This window comes from Notothenia rossii (assembly GCF_949606895.1).
Source record: "Notothenia rossii genome assembly, chromosome: 7".
In the NCBI taxonomy this organism is placed as follows: Eukaryota; Metazoa; Chordata; class Actinopteri; order Perciformes; family Nototheniidae; genus Notothenia; species Notothenia rossii.
The window spans coordinates 66443060-66464457 of record NC_136905.1 but is presented as its reverse complement, the minus strand read 5'-3'; the positions used below and the strand labels follow the sequence as shown (position 1 = coordinate 66464457).

At 39.6% G+C, this 21398-nt stretch overlaps 1 protein-coding gene across 5 annotated transcripts in view; it reads right to left on the bottom strand.

The window, feature by feature from the left end:
- dlgap2a (discs, large homolog-associated protein 2a) overlaps positions 1-21398 on the bottom strand; it is a 197307-nt gene that overhangs the window by 1957 nt on the left and 173952 nt on the right. For 4 of the 5 annotated variants that reach the window (XM_079693769.1, XM_079693770.1, XM_079693772.1 and 1 more), the window contains 6 exons: positions 18884-18943; positions 11343-11731; positions 5070-5158; positions 4505-4944; positions 4319-4410; positions 310-498 (listed from right to left, as the gene is read on the bottom strand). In XM_079693769.1, the coding sequence (XP_079549895.1) occupies positions 310-498; positions 4319-4410; positions 4505-4944; positions 5070-5158; positions 11343-11731; positions 18884-18943 (1259 nt within the window). The remainder of the gene's footprint in view (positions 1-309; positions 499-4318; positions 4411-4504; positions 4945-5069; positions 5159-11342; positions 11732-18883; positions 18944-21398) is intronic. The other variant, XM_079693773.1, reaches the window with a different exon arrangement.

The window sequence follows — 21398 nt, the reverse complement described above, 5'->3', positions numbered from 1 at the left end:
GTAGATATTTAATATGCATAGAAAATATAAAAGGTTGTATTGATACGAAGGTCAACAGATTTAAAAAAGTCATTGACTTGCACATGTGTGGTGTGGATAGATAGAGTTGACAAAAAAGCTAACTGACAGTAACCCAAACCTTTTTTCTGCCCTTCCCCCCGCTTATAATTTGTATAGTCCCTAATCTAACATTTTCAATCAAGTTCATTTTAATTAAAGAAGGATCAGGGCCTAGCTCTTTCTTATTTTTCAGTTTTTTATGCTGCTCTCAGGTGTGATTGAATCAGTAATGAAATACTTGGTACATACGACTTGTTTGGGTTCAGTGTAGGGGGGATCCCTCACCTTCTTCTCCGGGCTCTCTAAGACCCTCCAGTTGTTGTTCTTGATCTGCTGCAGCTGGTCAAACTTCATGGTGACGTCGTCGATGGAGAGCTGCAGGAGGTCCCAGAACCCGGCCAGGTCCTGAGAGGTGGGCCGCGGCATCGCGCTGGGGTCCTACAAGGGAAAGAAGTGGGGAGAGATCCAACAAAGGCAACATTATTGTCGATTCAATAAATTAAGAGCCAGATTGTTGGTTCAGTGCCAGCCGTCCAGATTATAAGCAATGGCGTGCTTCAACATCCAGTCACTGCACTTCAGTTTAGATCCACTAGATGTCCTTAACACTCATCAAACAGGCATGAATGCCAGTTTTAGGGATTATAGTAAAAATGAGGGATCACAACTTGTGAAAGAGTCCAGTCCTTTTTTATATTTGCATGAATGAGATCAGAAATAATAAAAAGCCTTTGTTAGTCCTTTTCCTCCCTCAACAATATATTGAGTGTTGCCTCATTGTGTCTGAAATAAACATAGGAATGCAATCAGCTGATGTTGAGTGAGACGTGTTACCAGAGAGACCAAACCCACCTGTGGTACCTATTGCTTTATGCAATAAAACAGCAGAAAACAGAAATACATGTGATTTGAGGTGTGATTAAGGGCTTTCCCGCAAAATGTTCAATTTTACATTTATGCAGAAAAGATCTTACATGTATGCAGAACACTTTTTCTGTGATTCAAGTTTTGTTGAAAAACAAATTTGTTATTAAACATTTAATATTAATTTAATAAATGGTGCAGCTATCCAAATAAAATGCTACATTTCAATGGGAAACAGGTTCTCTCCTCATAGAGAGGACTAATTTGAAGCTTCATGTATGATTTATGGACATCTTAGAGGCAAAATTGACGATATGAATAAGTGCAGTTTTTCCATACAAAGCTGTTTTTAGACCAACGTTAATAAAACCTTAATTAAGACCTCTGGGTTGGCTTCAGTCTGCTGAGTGTTTGTTCATTTACCCAATCTTTTCCTATGCACCTACTGTTTGTGGTTCATGCACCCAAAGCTTTAATTATAGCGTAATCATATTTGAAATGTACTTCAAAACGTTTTTGTGATTTAGAAATGAATTATAATAACAGCTAAATGGCATATTTATAAATCCATGTTTGCTATGGGAGTAGAGTTGTATAATAGTGTTTGGAAGTTGTGCGTTACAGTTTATGGTTTCTCCCAGTCCGTCTGGAGCCAGCAGAATCTGCACCTCCAGCTGTGAGGTGACGTGTCGATCACCTCGGAGACATTTCCCACGCTCACAAATCTCATGACATTTAGATTAGGTGGCTGCTGAAGGGTGCTGCTGTCTTGTTCCAATAGATTTACAGTACGATGGTATGCTACATTTATGGTTGACATATTTCATATGTTTTTATCCTTTGGTATCAACTGGTTCTTTCTGCATCACAATGTGTCATCAGCTCTTTCTGCACTACCATACCACTAAGGAGAAATACATGAGGGAGATGCAAGCAAGACCCTCCCATAAAAGTGATTAATATAGAATTCAAATATTCATGATCCTGAAAAAACAAAATTTACTGGCAGACCTTTAATTCATCTTTATCCCTTAATAAACCATTAAATCAGATCATCTTAGCAAAAGGATGCATATGCATATTACACTGTGTCAGTGATATTAAAGTATACAGTAACCTCATTTTACTTTCTCATAAGGCCTGATTCAAATCCTCTAAAGTTGCTAAATGTTCCCATAGAGAGCCACAGTTTTACTTTGATACTGCTTACGCATTATGGGATTAGTATAATTCTCCTTTCTTCAGCAAATACCTAATCAAAAGTACTCCAGATTTGAAATATCAGAGTGTCCATCATGTAAGGTAAGCTGGGAGAAGAATGCATTTCTGTTATCTGTAATTACCGAGGGAGAGCCTCAGCACCTCATCAGCTTTATTCTGACCCCTGACCCTATGATGGTCTGCAAACTGTCTCAGAAGTGTTCAGATATACACAGCTGGCAGGTTCAGGAGGAGTCGGTGAGTTTTAAGCCCTGGCTGTGACGGTGTGTGTGTTTAATCCTGGAGACGCACACTGTTTGTCTCGCGTTTAGAGCATTTTTCAATCAAGCTTAATAAAAGTGTATCCAGGTTTAGAGAAATTAGACCTCTCTTTAAGCTTTGTGGGCACTTATTTAACAGACAAAGCCATAGTATGAAGTTAATACTGTATGTGCATTTGTCGTGTGGAGAAATGCTGCATCTTTCACTGTGTGTGAATGGGGTAAACATTTGTTCCTGAATATATACAATCGTGTAATTTCCCCACATTAACACAACTATCTTTTGCAATACAAGTTTTCTGAAATGTTGTGTTTAGCTATGTGCTAATTGCATACATTTCAGAAAACATAAATCTGAACATTGGAAAAAGCCAGATTCTACTTTTATGTAATTTTTGCATAAGAGTTCAAGGAAAACGCTCTATTAATTACACTTTGATGTGTGCATATAGGAGCTACTGAAGTGGAGATATCTGACGCTGAGTATGTTGGTTTAAAAAAAAAAACCTTTCAAGCTATGTATTGTATAATTTCATACATTTTGTAAGACACTACAGGGGACTAGGGTTAAAAAACAGTACTGATAGATATCACCCTAAAACTTCCCCAGTTGTTCACTTACATTACAACTATTTATCGCCCCGAAAAGTGATGTGCAACAAATAGATATCATGCTTGGGGACTTATATATCTGGACACATACAGCAAATAGACAAAGTTAGTCAAATAAACTCCTAAAAATGTAAGGCAAAAAAGCTTAGACCCTAGAAGTCGACCAATCGAAACACAATGTTTTGCCTTGAGTGTCTCAAGTTCAGTGGGACAAAGCACCTAGCTGAGTCTAAAAGGCCGGTTCACTGCATCAAATCCCTGAGCAGTTCCCCCTCCCCTGAATGAGCCATTTCTGCTGCACATTGCAAAACAAGCAACACTATCTTTCACAACTCCGCACCAACTTTGTAGCTGCTTTCAAAAACACACCTGTCCATACGTAATATTCAGGTCACATGTGCTAAATGGCTATTGATTCTCAGTGTTGTAGCTTTCCAGAATCAATGATGTTCAGCGAGTATTAGAGCACACTGAAAGTCTGAGAACAAATACAGAGGAAGGAGTGTAGAACTGTTTCTAATTATACAAGTTAATTTCACACTGTTTGTGGACTGTTATGCTTTGTTCACTCTTCAGCGGTGTCAGACACATTTTTTGTACTCACTTAAAATTCAGATTTCATGTTTTCTGATGTTTGCAAATAGAGAAAAACGGCTAATGGAGTCTCATTATTTCAATTCTGATCCGGAGCTGACAAATGGAGTAGAAAACTAGATTTGACCTACATGTGATATTAATGCTAAAAAATGAAGTTTTTATGTGTGGCCATGAAAATAACTAAATCTGACTTTTCTACTACGACTGGGAAGTGGTTCATAGATTGTATCATGAAAAATAAGTGGTTTGATAATGAAAGTGGCAGCTGGTTCCTTTCTCCCACATTTAATCCCTTTAAGCATATTTCCAACTTTTCATTTGTATTATTATATATTATTATATATCTTGATAAAAATCTGAATGTATTTGTTTCTTATTTTATTAATATACATATGTTTCTATAAATATTATACATCATTATTATTCATATTTTTCTCTTCCCTTACACACATAAGTCACACTAAGATGTTAATATTCAACTTATTTTTACAAATATATTAATCAATGTTTGTTGCGTCTGTAAAGTTACTACTGTTGTATTTCGTTTTTTTTTAAAACAATAACAAAACACAAATTAATCTGCTATAACTTAAGAGTCTTAAAACTTCTAGCATGAAGAACAACACAGATGTAGAAAGAAAATAAATTCAAATTCAAATAAATCTTAGAACACACACACAGTCTCTCTTTGATGGGTTTCTTACCAGGTTTTGCTGACACAGCCAGTAGAACTGCTGGAATTTCTGAGACATGAGCAGCTGAGCGCTTCCCACCGCACTTCGGATTTTACCTAGGACTTAAACACACAAACAAAAGAATCCATCTTTCCATCATCCCTCACAAGAGAAGCCCTAAATCTGACATATGTGAAGCATTCAGGTAACACTCACTCTCCTCCGTCAGGTCGTTCTCCTCAGCCTCGGCCTCCATCTCCTTACACCAGCCCTCGATCCTCTTGGTCTCTGTGTGCAGCAGCTGCATGAACCAGCTCCCGTCCCTCCTCAGGGAGGGGAGCGCCCTGCCAGACTCGCCCGGTGAAGCCGCGCTCTCCCTCGGGGAGGGGGGCTCCAGCTGCCAGGGGGCCTCGCTGGTGGTCTCCCTGGGGCTGGCGGGTTCAGCGGGGGTACGGTAATCTTCGCGGTAGCTGAAGAGCCCCTGGGTACGTACAGTCCGTACCGCCCCGCACTGGCTGGGCGTGCTGGGCTCCGAGTGTCGCTGGAAGCCCCCACCGAACTGCAGACCCTTGTCCTCCATGGTGGGGAAGCCCTCCAGCTCCATGTCGGCCTGCACACCTGCAGTCACACTGTTGGAGCGCTTGAACCTGCCCTGTCTGAGGTAGAAAGACGAAGATGTATGCACACAGACATTTACACACCGGCCAAATTGGCAAATAATGGCTGAGAGCAAACATTGAGTTCCTCTGATGAGCTTCAAGTCCCAGAACCATTATCTCACCCTTTCTTATTGTCCTCCACCTGGATCCCAACGGAGTGGTACTCCCGCAAACCTTTGCTTTCAGATTCAGAGTCCGTGGCTGCTTCCACCTAATGTGAAGAAATGATACAAACCAACAGTGCTTCTCATTACGTGAGCTTCCATTCCCCAGTGCTTCTGGGCTTATTGGTGTGGGACTGGATGGAGCACCTGAACTGTACACGGCCTGTCAGAAAGTAAACACTGTATGATTTATGGAGGCAGCAAAGGCTAAGAGGTTTCCTGCAGAGGATTTGAGGTTTCTACAGAAGTGAATACAAAAAAACGAGATAAAAGAGGAACTGATAGGTGTTATATTGCACACTATACAGTATAATGTCTCAAAAATATCATTTAAAGGAGACCTATCATGCAAAATGTACTTTTGTACGTCTTTTATACATGAATATGTGTCCCCGGTGTGTCAGGGAACTCACCAAGTGTCAGAAAACACAACCCTCTCTCTAAAAACTGGGCTGCAACGGATCTGATACAGGTTTGAAATATCTCTGACATCAGAAACAAGGAACTGATATATATGGGCAACTCTCCACCTATCAGGGGAATGGGGGGTTGGGCCACGAACGTGTCCATTCACACGAGACCGCTCGAAAGCGCTGGAGACGCTGTAGTACATATGCCAGGCCTGTAAGTGGTGCTGTAGTTACAAAATCAGCCCTTGCAAAAACAGTGCTGGAATAGAGCAAATAGAGCGAAATGAGGCATGGCTAAAATGCATTATCTGTTTGATATTTAAAAAAAAAAAACTTCACATAAATGTTTTATATAGGTATGGCCCTACAATATATTATTCAAATATAGCATGATAGGTCCACTTTAAGTCCTAATTGTTCACAGTTGACTGACATTTGTAGAACTATTATATTATTGTGCTGTGTTGAAAGCTGGTTGAAAGTGATAACCTGAGGGCTTCACATGCATGATGTTACAAGTTAAGGTCGTATGATTTTACACATCAAATATACAGAATACAGTACTTGCAGGAAAAAGGAGACAGGACACTGCTATGTTAAAGCTGCACTCATCAGTATTTAATTATATAAACAATGGGTCAAATAACACAGCTGCAATAATGAACCTACAAAGATTTATAAGCGGACTCTTGATTTACCCTCAGCTTATGATGATATTTAGCGTCCTTATTGCATATTGCTTTGGTTTCACAGCCAATTAACTTTACTGCTTTGGTTTACTTACAACAATTCAATCAGCTTCCTTTCTGTTGATGGGCAGTGCTCTCAGTTATAAAGCTTTGATACAGCCGCGGTACGCTAGCTGCCCAGCACTAAACACAGAGGACAATGTTAGCAACTAGCTTGTGAACACAGTGCAAGCATTAACCCGCTGAAGAGCTAGATATGTGTTAGTTAAGGCAAAGGAAAAGCTCAAAGGAGAGGAAATATTACTCTAGTGGCCTGAAACATGACTTGAATAAATGCTAAAGTTGATCCATGTCTGTTGCATGTGTAGATAGCTAACTGTTTGCTTGCTATTTCAAATGATAAACAAATACCTGGAACGCCCCCAAAAATGCTCAATACTTAAGGCAGATAATATGAATTATGAAGTTTCCAAGCTACTTGACAACACAGAGATAGATAGGGCAACATAAGTGGATATTATGGGCTGGACAGGTAGAACGACTGATGGTGATCCTTCCTGATCCTGCATGGCTGCGGTCCTGATCCAGAGCCTCTTTATCGCCCTCTGCACCACTCTCTAGTCTCTGGAGCCTCATGTTTTACTGTTTGTATGGAAGCCCTGTCATTCCTCAACATTGTTGCTATGCGTTTCCATCTGTCACTTTTTCCTTTGTTTCTCCAATTGCTCGTCTCTTTTCGCTTTCATTTCTTTGCTTTCAGTTCTCTCATTGTCTAGCGTTCACAATTTCCTGCTGGCTTACTGTCACAATATTTCCCTTTCTTTTGCGGACTTAAGTCTTTCTTTGTCTTTTTTTGTCATTTCAGTATTTCCTTTTTAAATGTCCGCCGAGCCTTTTTACCCTCTGTATCAGAAATGGCCTGCAAATCAAAAAGAGGATGGGACAGAGTGGTTGGATATTGAGATAGATGTATGATTACTGCAAAATACCTTGGTTCAGGATCAAATACTTTCCAACAAATCCCATCAGCTGAAGATATACTTCATGTTTTCTTGCTGATTAGCACATTTTAATACCTTTGAGCTTAAGTACAGAGATGCTTGAAAAAATATATAAACCCCTGCATTTCTGTTTTCAGGATGATTGCATGAGCAGTCAATAAAAAGTTCCATATGAGACCATTAGAAACATCTGGCATTCATACATTTTAATGTAACGTAATGAGCATGAAAGTGATTCAAACGTGCTCGTTCAAAGTATGGCGTCCATCTGTTGTGAAGAAGCGTCAACCCTAACTTTAGTGCGGTCATTACTGAAGCTGGGGAGTAACATATTTGAAGAGGTATTTTGTAATCTGTCAGGCTGTTAGTGGGGAGGAAATGAGTGTGGAGCTGCATGCTGAGGTGACCTCCATTACTCTTTGAAAGAAACAGAGCAAAGTCCACCTCATGAAAAGAGAATGATTTTCGTGTTGGTGATGGATGAGGTCTAAAGGAGGACAAAACATCCAGGAGGCGGTGAGATTTATGTCCCATAGGCTTAGCTGCCATGAAGATGTTTTGGTCTACCTACAAAGAGATATGCTGGTGTTCACATACACACTGCATTAGTAACCACAGCCACAGCATCAGCACAGGTGTGGAAACTGTCAGAATCAGCAAAAACTTGAACAGAGCGACCGTGCCTTTCATACGGAACACACAAACACCACCTGGTGACATTTCCCAGCAAATGGGAAAGGTTAAAAGCTTTGATTCCCCTCATTATGCAACCTCATTATGGCTCCTATTTAAACAGTTTTTGTAAATACATCAATTACTTCTCCAGAACACAAACATGTGTCTCAGCTGAAGCAAAAGTGCACTGAGGCCAGCAATAAAGTACGGGAAGTCCGACAGCACCATGGGCACAAGGTCAAAGATCACAGATACGGTGGCCTCTAAGATAGTGGTGTTAAAAGGAAATGGCAAATCAATAAGAGGCAGACTAATTCAGGTTAATTATACTTCCAGTAGTGGGTGAAGCAGGCTGATGTCCATGCAGCTGAACCTTTCTGTGATACAGAAAAATCTATATTTGACCTAACATTTGTCTGGTGCAACACATTATTGTCATCCCTTCCAAACCAGCAATATATAATTTTAAAATGGGAGGTAACTATATAGTAGTTTTATAAAGCAGCCCACACCCACCTGGACACAAAGAAACACTCAAACATGCTTCATTATTGCACACTTTTTGTTATTTATAAAGTTAATTATCATTATTTTTAAAAATATTTTAAATGGAGAAGTTATTTCAAAGAAATGCCTCCAAATGCTTAAAAACTCAACCAACCAAATTCTTATTCAAATAACTAAATCTGAAGTTAAACAAAAAAATTGAGGAATAATGAAGAATGGTTTTATTTTCCAACACGAGGGTCTACAATTGTCAAAACTAAATATATTGAGAATAATTCCGGGATTTCTCCTACCCAAAAATACACCACATATGTTTTGACTATTGCTGGTTGATAAGTCATGATCTCAGAGTCCTCACTGTGTGTCAACATGTCGCTGCCCAGCACCACAGGACCCCAGTCGGCTGTACCCCCTCACCACCTTCCCACCCAGACCTCCCTGATCTGCAGCTGGCCTCCTGCTCAGCTCTCTAAGCGCCCTTTTCCAGTTCCCAGACCACTTGACCCATCTCACCTGCATATCTTTTTTACAGCACAGACTTTATAGTGTTGCAGATCCCGTATTAGCTAGCCTTCCCTGCCGACCTCCCAAACACCATTTCATTCAGTCGTCTCCACATAAGCTCACCTCCTTTTGTGACTTGTAAAATGAACACTTGTTGCATGTTGTTTCTTTTGCCTGTGCCGTCTACCTGCTGCTTCCTGTCTCCCTGATTTACTGCTCTTTGAATCTTACTGTCAGTAGGAACTGTATCTGATAGTGAGAGAATGAGTGAGTGAGAAAGTGGGAAACATGAGAAAATGAATGAGCGTGCAATGAATTAGTGTTTTGCATTTGAGTGAGTGAATCACATGCATACATAAGGCGCGGAATTGATATAACACGGTATCTGCAAAAACTGCATTCATATTCCACATTCAAATGTAAACAAGGCATTCACCATGTGTTGGCGATAATTGATAATGACTCAGATACATGCTCTGTTGTGAGATATCAGCATTTTAGCCTACTGTTTATAAGACACAAAGGGCTTATATTAAACAAATGTATTTGGGTTTTAAATAAATGTTTGTCACAAATTGTATTTGTACTTAGAAACAAATATTTTATAGAATTTGGGGTGTAATGCTAGATAACAGATGGAACTATCACTAACACATGGGCCCTTTAAAATAATAAAACACAGATATCTAAGGTGATACTTGGCTAACTTTCTGGTCACTAAAAGCAAGTTAAAGTCTACAAATCTGCTGTGAAGGTTTCTAATTAGGAAAAATGACTATACATCATATTAATAAGCGGCTAGTACTTATGTGTTAGAGGCTATTTTTAATTGCTCCCATCTACACAGTTAAACGTGATCCTGGGCAAAACCTGCTGCTAGGTATTATCTAAGTTTGGATGTGATACAACGCAGAGGGTGAAGCAGGATTAATTGACTTTAAATGGATTATGTATCCGCTGGCTGACTGTGAAGGCAACATCTGACAGTCAATGCGATTCTGTGTAATTTGGGTATTAGCTCTATTGCCAGCCAAAGGACTTTCTTAATGTTACCTGAGTCCCCAGTAATAACCTTTTAAAGGGTGCTTGATTTATTTGTGGAAACCGTGCAACGACATTCAAGTACCTTCAGAAAATGATATTAATGAAGTAGTCTGCTCTCTTTTCTTTAAATATTTGAAAGGATTAAAGTTGCCCCAGAGTTTGATTAAATAGTGTAAAATACTGAGAATTCGGGGGAGAGATGAATTTAAGTAAGAAGACTGTTAATTGGGCGAGAACTAAAATATATGGAGCAACAAGAAATACAGAGAAGAAACACGACTACTCCCTACAGACAGAGCAATTGTAGATACCGACCAATGGTTTTCAAATTCTCAAATTCACAACAACTTTGAGCTTTGATAAAACCCTCTGAATGTCCGAGAGGTGATGGTGTGAGTTCCACAGATTCCTCACTCATTGTTTTGTAACCTTTAGAAAGCACCTGGAGATCAACAACACCAGAACCCCAAGTAGTATCAGAGAATGTGGCAGACAAAGCCAAGATAAGATCACACAGAGTGCGAGGTGGACGGAGACAAAGAGAAAAATAGAGAGGAAAAAAAGAGAAAGGCAGAAGAAACTTGAGTGTGGCGAGAAAGAGAAACAGGTACAGTAAACGGAGAGTGAGTGAATGAACCGTGGAGTGAACTTCCATTCACTAAAACCTGCTCTAGCATGAGTAGAATCTTAATTGACGGATTGCAGTAGGATGACTCACTATTGCTATTTTTAGCTGCTGAAAAAGGAACACTGTTTCAGAGTCGGATGTGTGTGTGTGTGAGTGATCTTTAGCATTATGCAATCATGCACAGGATGGAGTTGTATTGGATGCTATATTGGACAGAGATGGCTAAAGTACACACATCCTTTACTCAAGTAGAAGTACAGATACTCGTGTTTAAAAATACTCTGGTAAAAGTCGAAGTCCTGACTAAACTTCTTTACTCTAGTAAAAGTAAAGAAGTATGGGCTTCAAAATGTAGTCAAGTAAAAAGTACCCATAACTACCAGCTGTTTTAAAAACTAACTGACCTCCCTTTATATTAATAGAACAATAATGTCATTGTTAGCTAATGAATGTTTCGATGCTGAACAACGGCAAAATGACAACGTTTTCATTGGTCCCTCTTGTTTAGAGAAGACCAGGAAATTATGGATGAAATCAATAGGCTCTAAATAATAATGATCACGCGACCAAACGCAGATTAAAACTAAAGTAACAAACCTGTTTTGAAAATGTAAGAAGTAGAAAGTACAGGTCTTTGTGTTAAACATGTAAGAAGTCGTCAGCAAAATAAGTAGTGGAGTACTTAAGTACAGTAACGAAGTATTTGTACTCCATTACTTCCCACCTCTGATATTGGATCTTCTCATAAAGTACACCTAAAGAGACGTACTAACCTGTATTCCTATAGAAGACCTGGGGGTCTTCAGGTACTCTTCAGCCCTGGAAACCAGGATGGCCTTGTCGCAGGTGAGTACCGAGCTGTGGCTGTCTGTGGACGGGTGTCGTTTTCCAGACATGACTCCGGCCGCCTCCATGGCGATGGTCACAGCCTTGGCGCTGTCCAGGCTGTCGGTGGAGTTGTAGAGGCCCCTGCCCGGGTTGAGCCCCAGGCAGAGGCCGTCAAGGGCCCACATGCCGCCGTGAGGGTGCCTCCCCTCGTGGTAGGCGTCCTGGGTGGACTCGGTGCTGCTCTGGGCCGTGATGGAGATGAGGGGCTTGGAGGTGGTGCGGGGCGGGACCGGTGGAGGAGGGGTCTTCTTGTAGTTGGATGTGTAGGTGATGGCTGGAAAAGGTGGAAAGACACAATTAATCAAAAAGTCAATTTTAAAGGTCCCCTATTATACTGTTTTTCATCAATATATTACAGGTGGACTAAGGATTGCACCACTGCTTTTTGCAGATGATGTGGTTCTGATGGCTTCATCGGTCTGCGACCTTCAGCACTCACTGGATCGGTTCGCAACCGAGTGTGAAGCGGCTGGGATGAGGATCAGCACCTCCAAATCTGAGGCCATGGTTCTCAGCAGGAAACCGATGGACTGTCCACTCCAAGTAGGGAATGAGTCCTTACCCCAAGTGAAGGAGTTCAAGTATCTCGGGGTCTTGTTCTCGAGTGAGGGAACAATGGAGCGTGAGATGGGTCGGAGAATCGGAGCAGCGGGAGCGGTACTGCAGTCTCTTTACCGCACCGTTGTGACGAAAAGGGAGCTGAGCCAGAAGGCAAAGCTCTCTGTCTACCGCGCCATTTTCGTTCCTACCCTCACCTATGGTCATGAAGGATGGGTCATGACCGAAAGAACGAGATCGCGGGTACAAGCGGCCGAGATGGGTTTTCTCCGCAGGGTGGCTGGTGTCTCCCTTAGGGATAAGGTGAGAAGTTCGGTCATCCGGGAGGGACTCGGAGTTGAACCGCTCCTCCTTCGCGTCGAAAGGAGCCAGTTGAGGTGGTTCGGGCACCTAGTTAGGATGGCACCTGGGCGCCTCCCTAGGGAGGTGTTCCAGGCACGTCCAGCTGGGAAGAGACCAAGGGGTAGACCTAGAACCAGGTGGAGGGATTATATCTCTTCTCTGGCCTGGGAGCGCCTTGGGATCCCCCAGTCAGAGCTGGTTGATGTGGACAGGGAAAAGAAAGTTTGGGCCTCTCTGCTGGAACTGCTACCTCCGCGACCCGACCACGGATAAGCGGGAGAAGATGGATGGATGGATGGATATTACAGGTCTCAAATATATACAAAACATGTCTCTGTAGTGTTTGGCTCAAAATACCAAACAGATCATTGCAGCATCCCATAATCCCCTCTGTTTCAGCCCTGTTTGAAAAGTGCTGATTCTCTGTCTGTTACTTTAGATGAAAATAAGGAGCCACTCCCCACGCCCCTCTGAGAGATATTTGGTTTAAAAGAACTAGGGGTGCACCGAATGGGAAATTCTTGGCCGAAACCGATACCGAAAATAGGAAACAGTTGGCCGAAAACCGAATACCGAAAGGCCGAAAATGATGAATAGAAATATATATATATAGAAATATATATATATAGAAATATATATATATAAATATATAAATATAATGTATACATTTTTTACCAATGTTGTTCAGTTACCTGATTATGGAAAAAGACATGATTATGGCAAAACTTAACTTAAATAATAATCACTATTATGGGTCCATAAAACATTTATTCAGCACTTTTGAATGCACACAGTACATTAATTCTAAGTCAAGTGCATTTTCTTTTCTCTGTAGGATAACTACAACAAAGTGCATTCAGAACAAAGCCAAGGTGCTTTAAAACTGCATAAACATCTAGGCCAGTAGGCCTACATCAAAATAGTGTAAATAAAGACTGTAACAGCCAGGCCTTCAACAACAACAAATGCACCTATAAGTTTGGTAACCTAACGTGTTGTTGTGATGACGTAATCAAAACGCGGCGACAAGCACGGCGCGCGACCATGCTCGCGGCTGGCTCACAGCCAACATGTCTGCCGCTTGGAGATATTTAAAAATATCAGAGAGAGAGGCGCGGATTGCGATTTGTAAAACGTGTTCAGCTGACATTTCTCGAGGGGGTGTAACTGGAAAGACTTTCACCACTTCGGGATTACTCCACCACTTGAAATCAAAACACCCGGATAAATATGCGGAGTATGATCAACGTAACCCTGTTCTCTGACATTCGGTGATATTTTATTTTTTCGGTGCTAAAACCCTTTCGGCCGAAAGGGCCTTTTTAACCATTTTCGGCCGATTTTTTTCGGTGGCCGAATATTCGGGGCATCCCTAATAAGAACACAATGGTGCTCTAGGAGGAGATTTAGGTGAAAAGGTGGCTGGTGTTAACTTGGTGGCTAACGGTTACACAAGCCAAAAAATCGTTATGACATGACATCATAAAGTGGACAAAATCCGATCAGCTCATTTCAGACAGGTTTTTATATAAATGGATCAGGACAAAAATAATCTCTTTACACAGAGGGGACACATGTTTATTTATAAAAGACATGAAAAAGTGGATTTTGCATAATAGGTGACCTTTAAAGAATATATTTGGCGCTTTATTTAATTTTATACGTTTGTATAAGTGCATTATAGTGCATACATTTACCTATTATTTTAGTCATCAAGTTTTAGGAATATAAAATCCAGCCTGTAAAAATATTAATATATCTCCTGAAAACTTGAGTATATCCTGTAAAAATGAAAAAGTGAAGAAAATTCCCAGTCATTCAGAGGAGTTTAGTATTAATCATAAATATAATCTCTGGTATTTGTATTTATTATAAATACTGAGTTATAAAGCTTCAAATCATATTGAAACTACCGCACACCCCAACGCCTCCTGTTAGTCATAAGCCTGACAGACTGATGCTGCTGATATTCTATTCATTATATCAAACTACAATTAATAAATACCAAAACCTCCAATGCATTATTCTGTCTCTTGACACTTGTGCTTTTTCCTACTTTGTGTGTCACCAACATAACATCTCTCAAAGAAAGTAATTACAAAAAAAGGTTGAATAATTTCCTTAAACTGCAGGGCAATCTTTTTTAGGTCACTGTACTCAATCAGGAATATATAGTGAATTGAATTGGGAATATGTTCAGCAGTTGAGTAATACACATTTAAATCTTTAGTTAGAATTTTTGAAAGCACAATGGTGTATGTGGCTCCAAAAGCTGCACCACATGGTACCCAATTTGGCCCGCTGGTGATTTTTTTCAAGTATTATATCATTTCTTTAAAAGTCTTTGGACATCAATAGAGCTTCACGGCATGGAGATTTGTGTTGTATCAGACTTTGGATACAAAGACTCTACTTTCTTTTCATGGGATTTCTTAGTAAAATAAAACGTTATTTTATTATCAGACTTGTCTTTCAAACATCTGCCATACAACCTCCTGATTGATCGTAGAGATTCCTTTCAACACAACATCTTAATATCAGTATATGGCAGAAACATCATCCAGGCACCTAATATTCTACCCATTTGTCATATGACAACAAGCTGATAAAGTACTCTCCAATGTTATTAGCAATTCATTTTATTGCTTAATTAACTTACTTTTATTACTTAACGACATCATTAGTATATGTGTAGGCTAATATATTACAGTGATTATGATGGCACATTAGGCAGCAACACCATTTGTTTCACAGCTTGATAAAAAGTAGCTTGTTGCTAAATATGGAAAATGTATGGAAATCTGCTGATCAGCTTATTGATCCAAGCTGAGTCAGTACTCTGTTTCAGATGTTTCAACTTAAAGTGAGGGAAAGGTTGAACATGTGGGCACAGTTTAAAAATCTCTGATATACTGTATTCTTGTAGAATAAGTGGATATCAGAGAACATTAAAGCCTCTGTGACATGAGACACTCAGACATGAACAACGGAAAAGAACCAGAGAACTTGTGTGGAGGTTCCTGTTTGAAAGTCTTTAAGGAAGCTTGACAACTTTCATCTTCTTATTCTGTCAATTTCATGTCAGAGAGAAAGGGGATTACTTTCTTTCAAGTGTAAATGAGAATCTGGACTTAATCCATGGAGAGATGGACTTGAGGAATGGGTCATGAACGCCTAAAGCTTTGACGTGTCTTCTTTTTAAGGCTTTTAGAGAAAAGCTTACTCAGTGTGGTTACAAGCTGAACAATCGGAAGCACAAGCCTCGTTGAGTGTGTTTTGATCAAAGCTGCGAGTCTGCCAGATAACTTGAAGCTAAGAACAGCAGAAATAAAGAGCTGTACAGGAAGAACAGTTAGTCATGCTGCAGGTTAAGTTATGGGTTATCGTTTTCCTTGAGAAAGAGGTAAACCGTGTTGAACTCAGTGTTTCTTTTTCTGTCTAACAAATGCTTACATCACACAAAGCAATTAAGAATGTCCTTATGAGACCCAAAGGTGATCTATTTTGGGGTGTAATGAGTTGCGCCCCACACGTAGGCTCCCAAATGTTCCGGTGTAAAATTGATAGCATTTCAGCCTAATTACGTTGTAGCTTGTTTTCAACGCTTTTTAGAAACAGCACCTTGTATAATAATAATAAAACCCTAGGCTTCAATTCACACTCGCAACACCTTTTGGCCTCTTTTTTAACCATGTTTTGTTTTTGTTTTTTAAATAGCTAGAGACGTCTGGTCTATGAGTGTTCCGCTCCGGGGGCTTAATGACTCATGCTGCTGTCCATTCACAAAATGTACTTCTGGTTGATGAAGAGATGCATTAGAGTAGAACAAGGAGGATGGGGCACGGAGAAATCTGTGGGAGGGAGAGAGGGTTTGTGTGTATGCGTAATAGAGAGCGACGATAAATCAGGGAGCGAGGAGGGTTCAAAGGAGGAAAGAGATGACCCATGCAGGGGGCATGATTCAGCAGGAGGACCAAAATAGAGCCATTATTAGCCAGTCGGTCGTGCAAAGGGGAGTCATAATTCTTGCTCGCATCTAGGCAGCGCAGTATTACTCAGCATTTAGATCTGAAGTGAACACAGACAGTGTTTGCCAGCGTGTCAACTGAAAGCCTTCATTACTGTATAACCATGAGGGGTGTTAACAAATGAAGATCATCAATTGTAATAGACGGTCAATTGTAACATTGTGGCGTACACCATGTTCAACCACGATTAATATTAAACAAGGAAACCACAGGGCCACAAAGCCCAAGGTTATCTGTGGTATTACTCACAGCAATTTCATTAATTTCATATTTTTGCAAACAGATAATGTTCTTATTCATTACCTTATCTTGTTTTCACATTTTAATTCAGCTTTTATCTGAACGGTGCATGCCACTGCAAGGCCGACTGCACATGACTGGAGGAAAAATGCACGTAGATTTATTCAGACAGCAAAAATGATATCTTATTAAACGATGGTCAGATTAGGGACAAAGAAAAAAACAAATCTGATTATGTTCTTCAAACAAACACAACATTCATATTTAGAATACGACAAAACTAAATGTAACATTTATACATTCAGCAAACTCAATTGGGGTGAATTAGAAATTGAAACATTCACGATCTGGTTTCTTTTTTTGGTGGACAGACCTTTTAACACAAACCTTTTTTCTATAAACCTAATCAGGTGGTTTTTGAATTCACAGCCTGAAACACAATAACCACGTTAATGTGAGTGTCTCACAGCGTACACCTGTTGCTTGTACCATCCAATAGTCTTAAATGCATTTTTTTGGAGACATTGGCAAACTACCTATTCTTGCTAAAGAAAATATTAGATAGTTATAACAGTATTAAACAGTTTGAATGGCCAATAGGCCCTTAAAGTATCTCCATGAAAGCAACATTTTTTTCTTTTGGTTTAAGGGAACATTATGTACAGTGAGTGCATAGAAGTGTTTTAAATATAACAGCATCTTTAGAGGCAGGTAAATGTGTTCATTGTGAATACTCAATTTAATCGCTCTCTCTCAAACGAACGCACGCATGCACGCACGCACGCACGCACGCACGCACACACAAGTACAAACAACCACCACTGTGCCAGTGAGTCTGATTAACGTGAGACACAAACAAAGTGATTCAACCACTCCATCTCTGTTAGGAGCTCTCCATCTATCAGGCCTGGTTTGTATGCTAACATGGGGGACTTGGGGGTGGAGTGGGGTTGGGGTTATTTTGCTGAGTGACACGTCGTTAAGAGTCTTTCTTCCCAATTGGATTTATCACTGTAAAGGAAATGCAGCAGTTTGTTTTGCAGCAGGCTTTTAAGGATATGTAAATGATCTGGAGCGAGGGAGGGAGAGGAAGATGGATTGGTTAACTCCATTATGGGCCCTGAGTGTTGCAGACAGATACAATAAAGAATGAATATAATAATAGCAAACAAAAGATAAGAGAAATCTGAGTGATTAATCCAACTCACTCAATGATGAATCACTGAGAAAACAAACAAACAACACACTATTGTAGAAAGAAATACTCATTTCATGGCAAGTTTCTTTGATACTTAGATTCAAGGACGTTCTTTTGTCCGCCTGTAACGCCAGATGTTTATTTTCCTGCTGTTCATGGAGTCCCCTCCTGCTGACCCATTTGCTTGTCACCAGTTAGATGCATGTCACTGTGGACTTAACCTCACCCAGCATGAAAACAAATCAGCTTCCTCTCGACTAGAATGCACAAGGAAAACCAAGGGTGTTTGTGTGCTCATGCAACAACGCACATTTTGGGATAGAGAGATGTATCGGAAAGTTACACTCTGCCGAGCTATGGCAAAAAAGGCTCCAAACAAAGTATGGAGAGGGTTTAGAGCAGGGGCGTCCAAACTTTTTTCAGGTAAATGATGCTTGTGAGTGTTGGCAGCTCATCTCTTAAAACAGAAGCCTCAGATTGATTATAATAAGGAGAAATAGGAAGGGTGTATTTCAAGCTTGTTATGTAAATAAGTCATTGGGCTTTTTCTCATCAACTAAGATATGTTAGAAAACATTTCTGACTGCATTTATTTGAAAAGTGGTCTTATTAACACATGAATACTATTGTGTAATATATTTTTACATTTATATTTAAGAAGTACAATAAAAGACAAGCACAAGTTTCATGTGTGGGCCATATTCCATTATACTTTTTGAATTTGCTGAGGACCGATTTAAAATAGTCCGCGGGCCACATTTGGCAACCGGGCCGTAGTTTGGACACCCCTGGTTTAGAGTATTGAGGCCTAGTGCAGGTGTAGAGGAGCAATGGCATCCTCCAGTGCCTTAGGAACAGATATATTGGAGTGTAAATTACTCATTTTTTATTGTAAAGCTCCTTAGCTCCTAACTCTTTTTTAAGCTTGTAGTTTATGAAATGTCTGACTAATTGCAGACGAGTAACACTATTTATACATGTGCTTAACAGCCACTTGCCACTGTTTTGTTTCAATTCCTCACATTGACACTGAGCACTGATGCCCCGTTAGCAGGATTACCTGGGGTTCGTTGGGGGATCCGATCAATGCTGCAGGTGGAGGGGAGGCAGAACTGGATCCCTGAAAACAAGGGAGTGTTGTGGATATTCAGAAAAGTTCCCAAACATAAAGTACAATCTATCCACATTACACATGACTACACACAAAGGGGATCCAGAGAGTAACTGCGCAGTAAGATGTATAGCAAATCAATAACAAGGAAGAAACTAAGACACTCTGCCTAGGCCATTTTGGAAAGGGTGACATTAAGTTATCAGTAATCATTCAATTACTACCTTTTTATCTTTGATTATTAACTGAGATTAAACATCTCTGACGTTTTTTGTATACCAGTGTCAAGGCCTGTAATTTAGGTTGGTGTGCATAGGTCAACAAACATCACCTGCGTTGGCTTCAGGATCCTGCCCCGAACATGGGTTTACCATGAACCTGAAACTGCTACACTCTTACAAGATTATCAAATACAGAAATGAGAAAATCACTGCAACGACCCCTTTTAATCAAATGAAAGCTGACCCCCTTCGAGGTCTAGTGTACTTCCTTTGTTACAGTGATACATGTAGTCCTGTCTAGGTGGAGACTTTTGCTTGAAAATAAAGAAACTGTTCAAGTTCAATTAAATATGACTGATATCTTCCTAGATAACAATATGTAACATTAAGACGTTTGTGATTTATATTGAGTAAGAATGTTTCATTCGTTTTTTTATTGATTTAATCTTCAAAATGACAGCTATTAAATGTGTAATTGTAAATATTCCACCCAATCTCAACAACTTAATCCCTCTGTTTTCTGATTTTATTCATTTTATCAGGAAAAGAAATCTGTTAAAAAAGCTTGCTATTGAAACAATTGCTCATCTTTTCAACCTTTTTTCACAGTGCTTAAGAAATGGAAAGATTATGATCCTGATAAAGTATTTCTTAACCTTGTCGTTAGTGCATGATACTGCAAAGGGTCACATCCCTGTTACACTCTCCACAAGCTATACCACGTTGACAATAAATTAAAGTACATGAATACATAAAACAATCCAAACATATATGCAAACTGCAGTAAAACAGATAATTTTTCCTGCATGCCATTTAGATTATACTGTAGGCTTACTTAAAAAGGCTTTTTAATCAAATAACAGTATATATTTTTTTATAATAAACACAAGTCCAGCCAGCCTGTGTAATTCTCTCTGCAAAATCTAACATCAATAAAGAAAAAAAGATGGTAATTATATGCCAATATATTTCACTGCATGACTGAATCCAGAACCCGTTAATATTTGGATTAATACATATTATATCACTGCAACACAGGGTTAATTATGTGCTACAATTTTGCCATTTAAAAGTTAAATATGGATGGGATCCATTGAGGAAAAGGTGGTGCGTTTGATGCTGCTGAAATTGACAAAATGAATACAACAATTCAACCTAATTAACTGTCCATCCCTTTAAAAACCTTTCAGATTCAGTCAATTTAACAAACTTTGCTCTGCACATATTGAATTCAAAACAACACACGGGAAAATCCTTTCGTCTTGCAGCTCACTGATGTTCGGCTGAGAGACTCTTTCTGTTCCAGCGCACTTTATTAGAGCACAGACTTCAGAGGGCGATTTCATATAAAGCCCATTAATTAGACAGATAACACAGATGTATCTTGCAATTTCTCTGACTTTTCAGCTGTTCGTTGCTGGTACTGTAACAGAATTGTCCGTATTCTCTGGTATGTAAGCTCCTTTCCTTTCACTGAATATTCAAACAAAACAATGAGTAGAACCAAATAATTACAATGAGGCACTGTACTGTATATGAAATGCACAAAATATTGAGGCCATCTGTCATGCACCATTATATTCATCATTCAGTGTAACACGTGTCAAAAAAACGGCCACATGTTGTACACCCATTCCAGGAAGCAACACAGTTTAACATGTCATTACACTTATGTCCCAACATAACATTCTCAGTCTTTGATTCCTGAGAATTGAGATGACGTCTTACAGTACAAAGTACAATATCATCTCTTAGCAAGGCCTGTTTGTCAGATTATCAGACACATTTTATTTGTTGTGTATTTTTAAAACAAATGTGTCCTTTTAATGATCCTCCATGAAAGATGTGTGTATATGTATATGGCGTGTGTTTGGTACCAAGTGTATGTGCATGTAACATGAGGTTATGTGAAGAAAGGCTACATACAATAACTTTACTGGTTTGTAATCATTTTTTAGCATGAAATACAAATATTTTAAGTATCTTTCTATTTTCTATTAACAGTACAGCCTTCTTAGAGCCCCCTTATGGTCATGGTGAAATGTTTCTTAGAGGACTACTTTTGCGTAACCTCACAATTTGCATTCTCTCGCAATACTTTTGTGTTCCCTCACAAAAAAAATGTTCTTACATTCCTTCTGATCCATATGTATTTTTTCCCGAAGCTGCTCCCAGTAAAAGTCCCTATGATCAGCTGATTGAGTTTTACTCTGGGCATTGGGATAAATGAATTTCTTAATCAC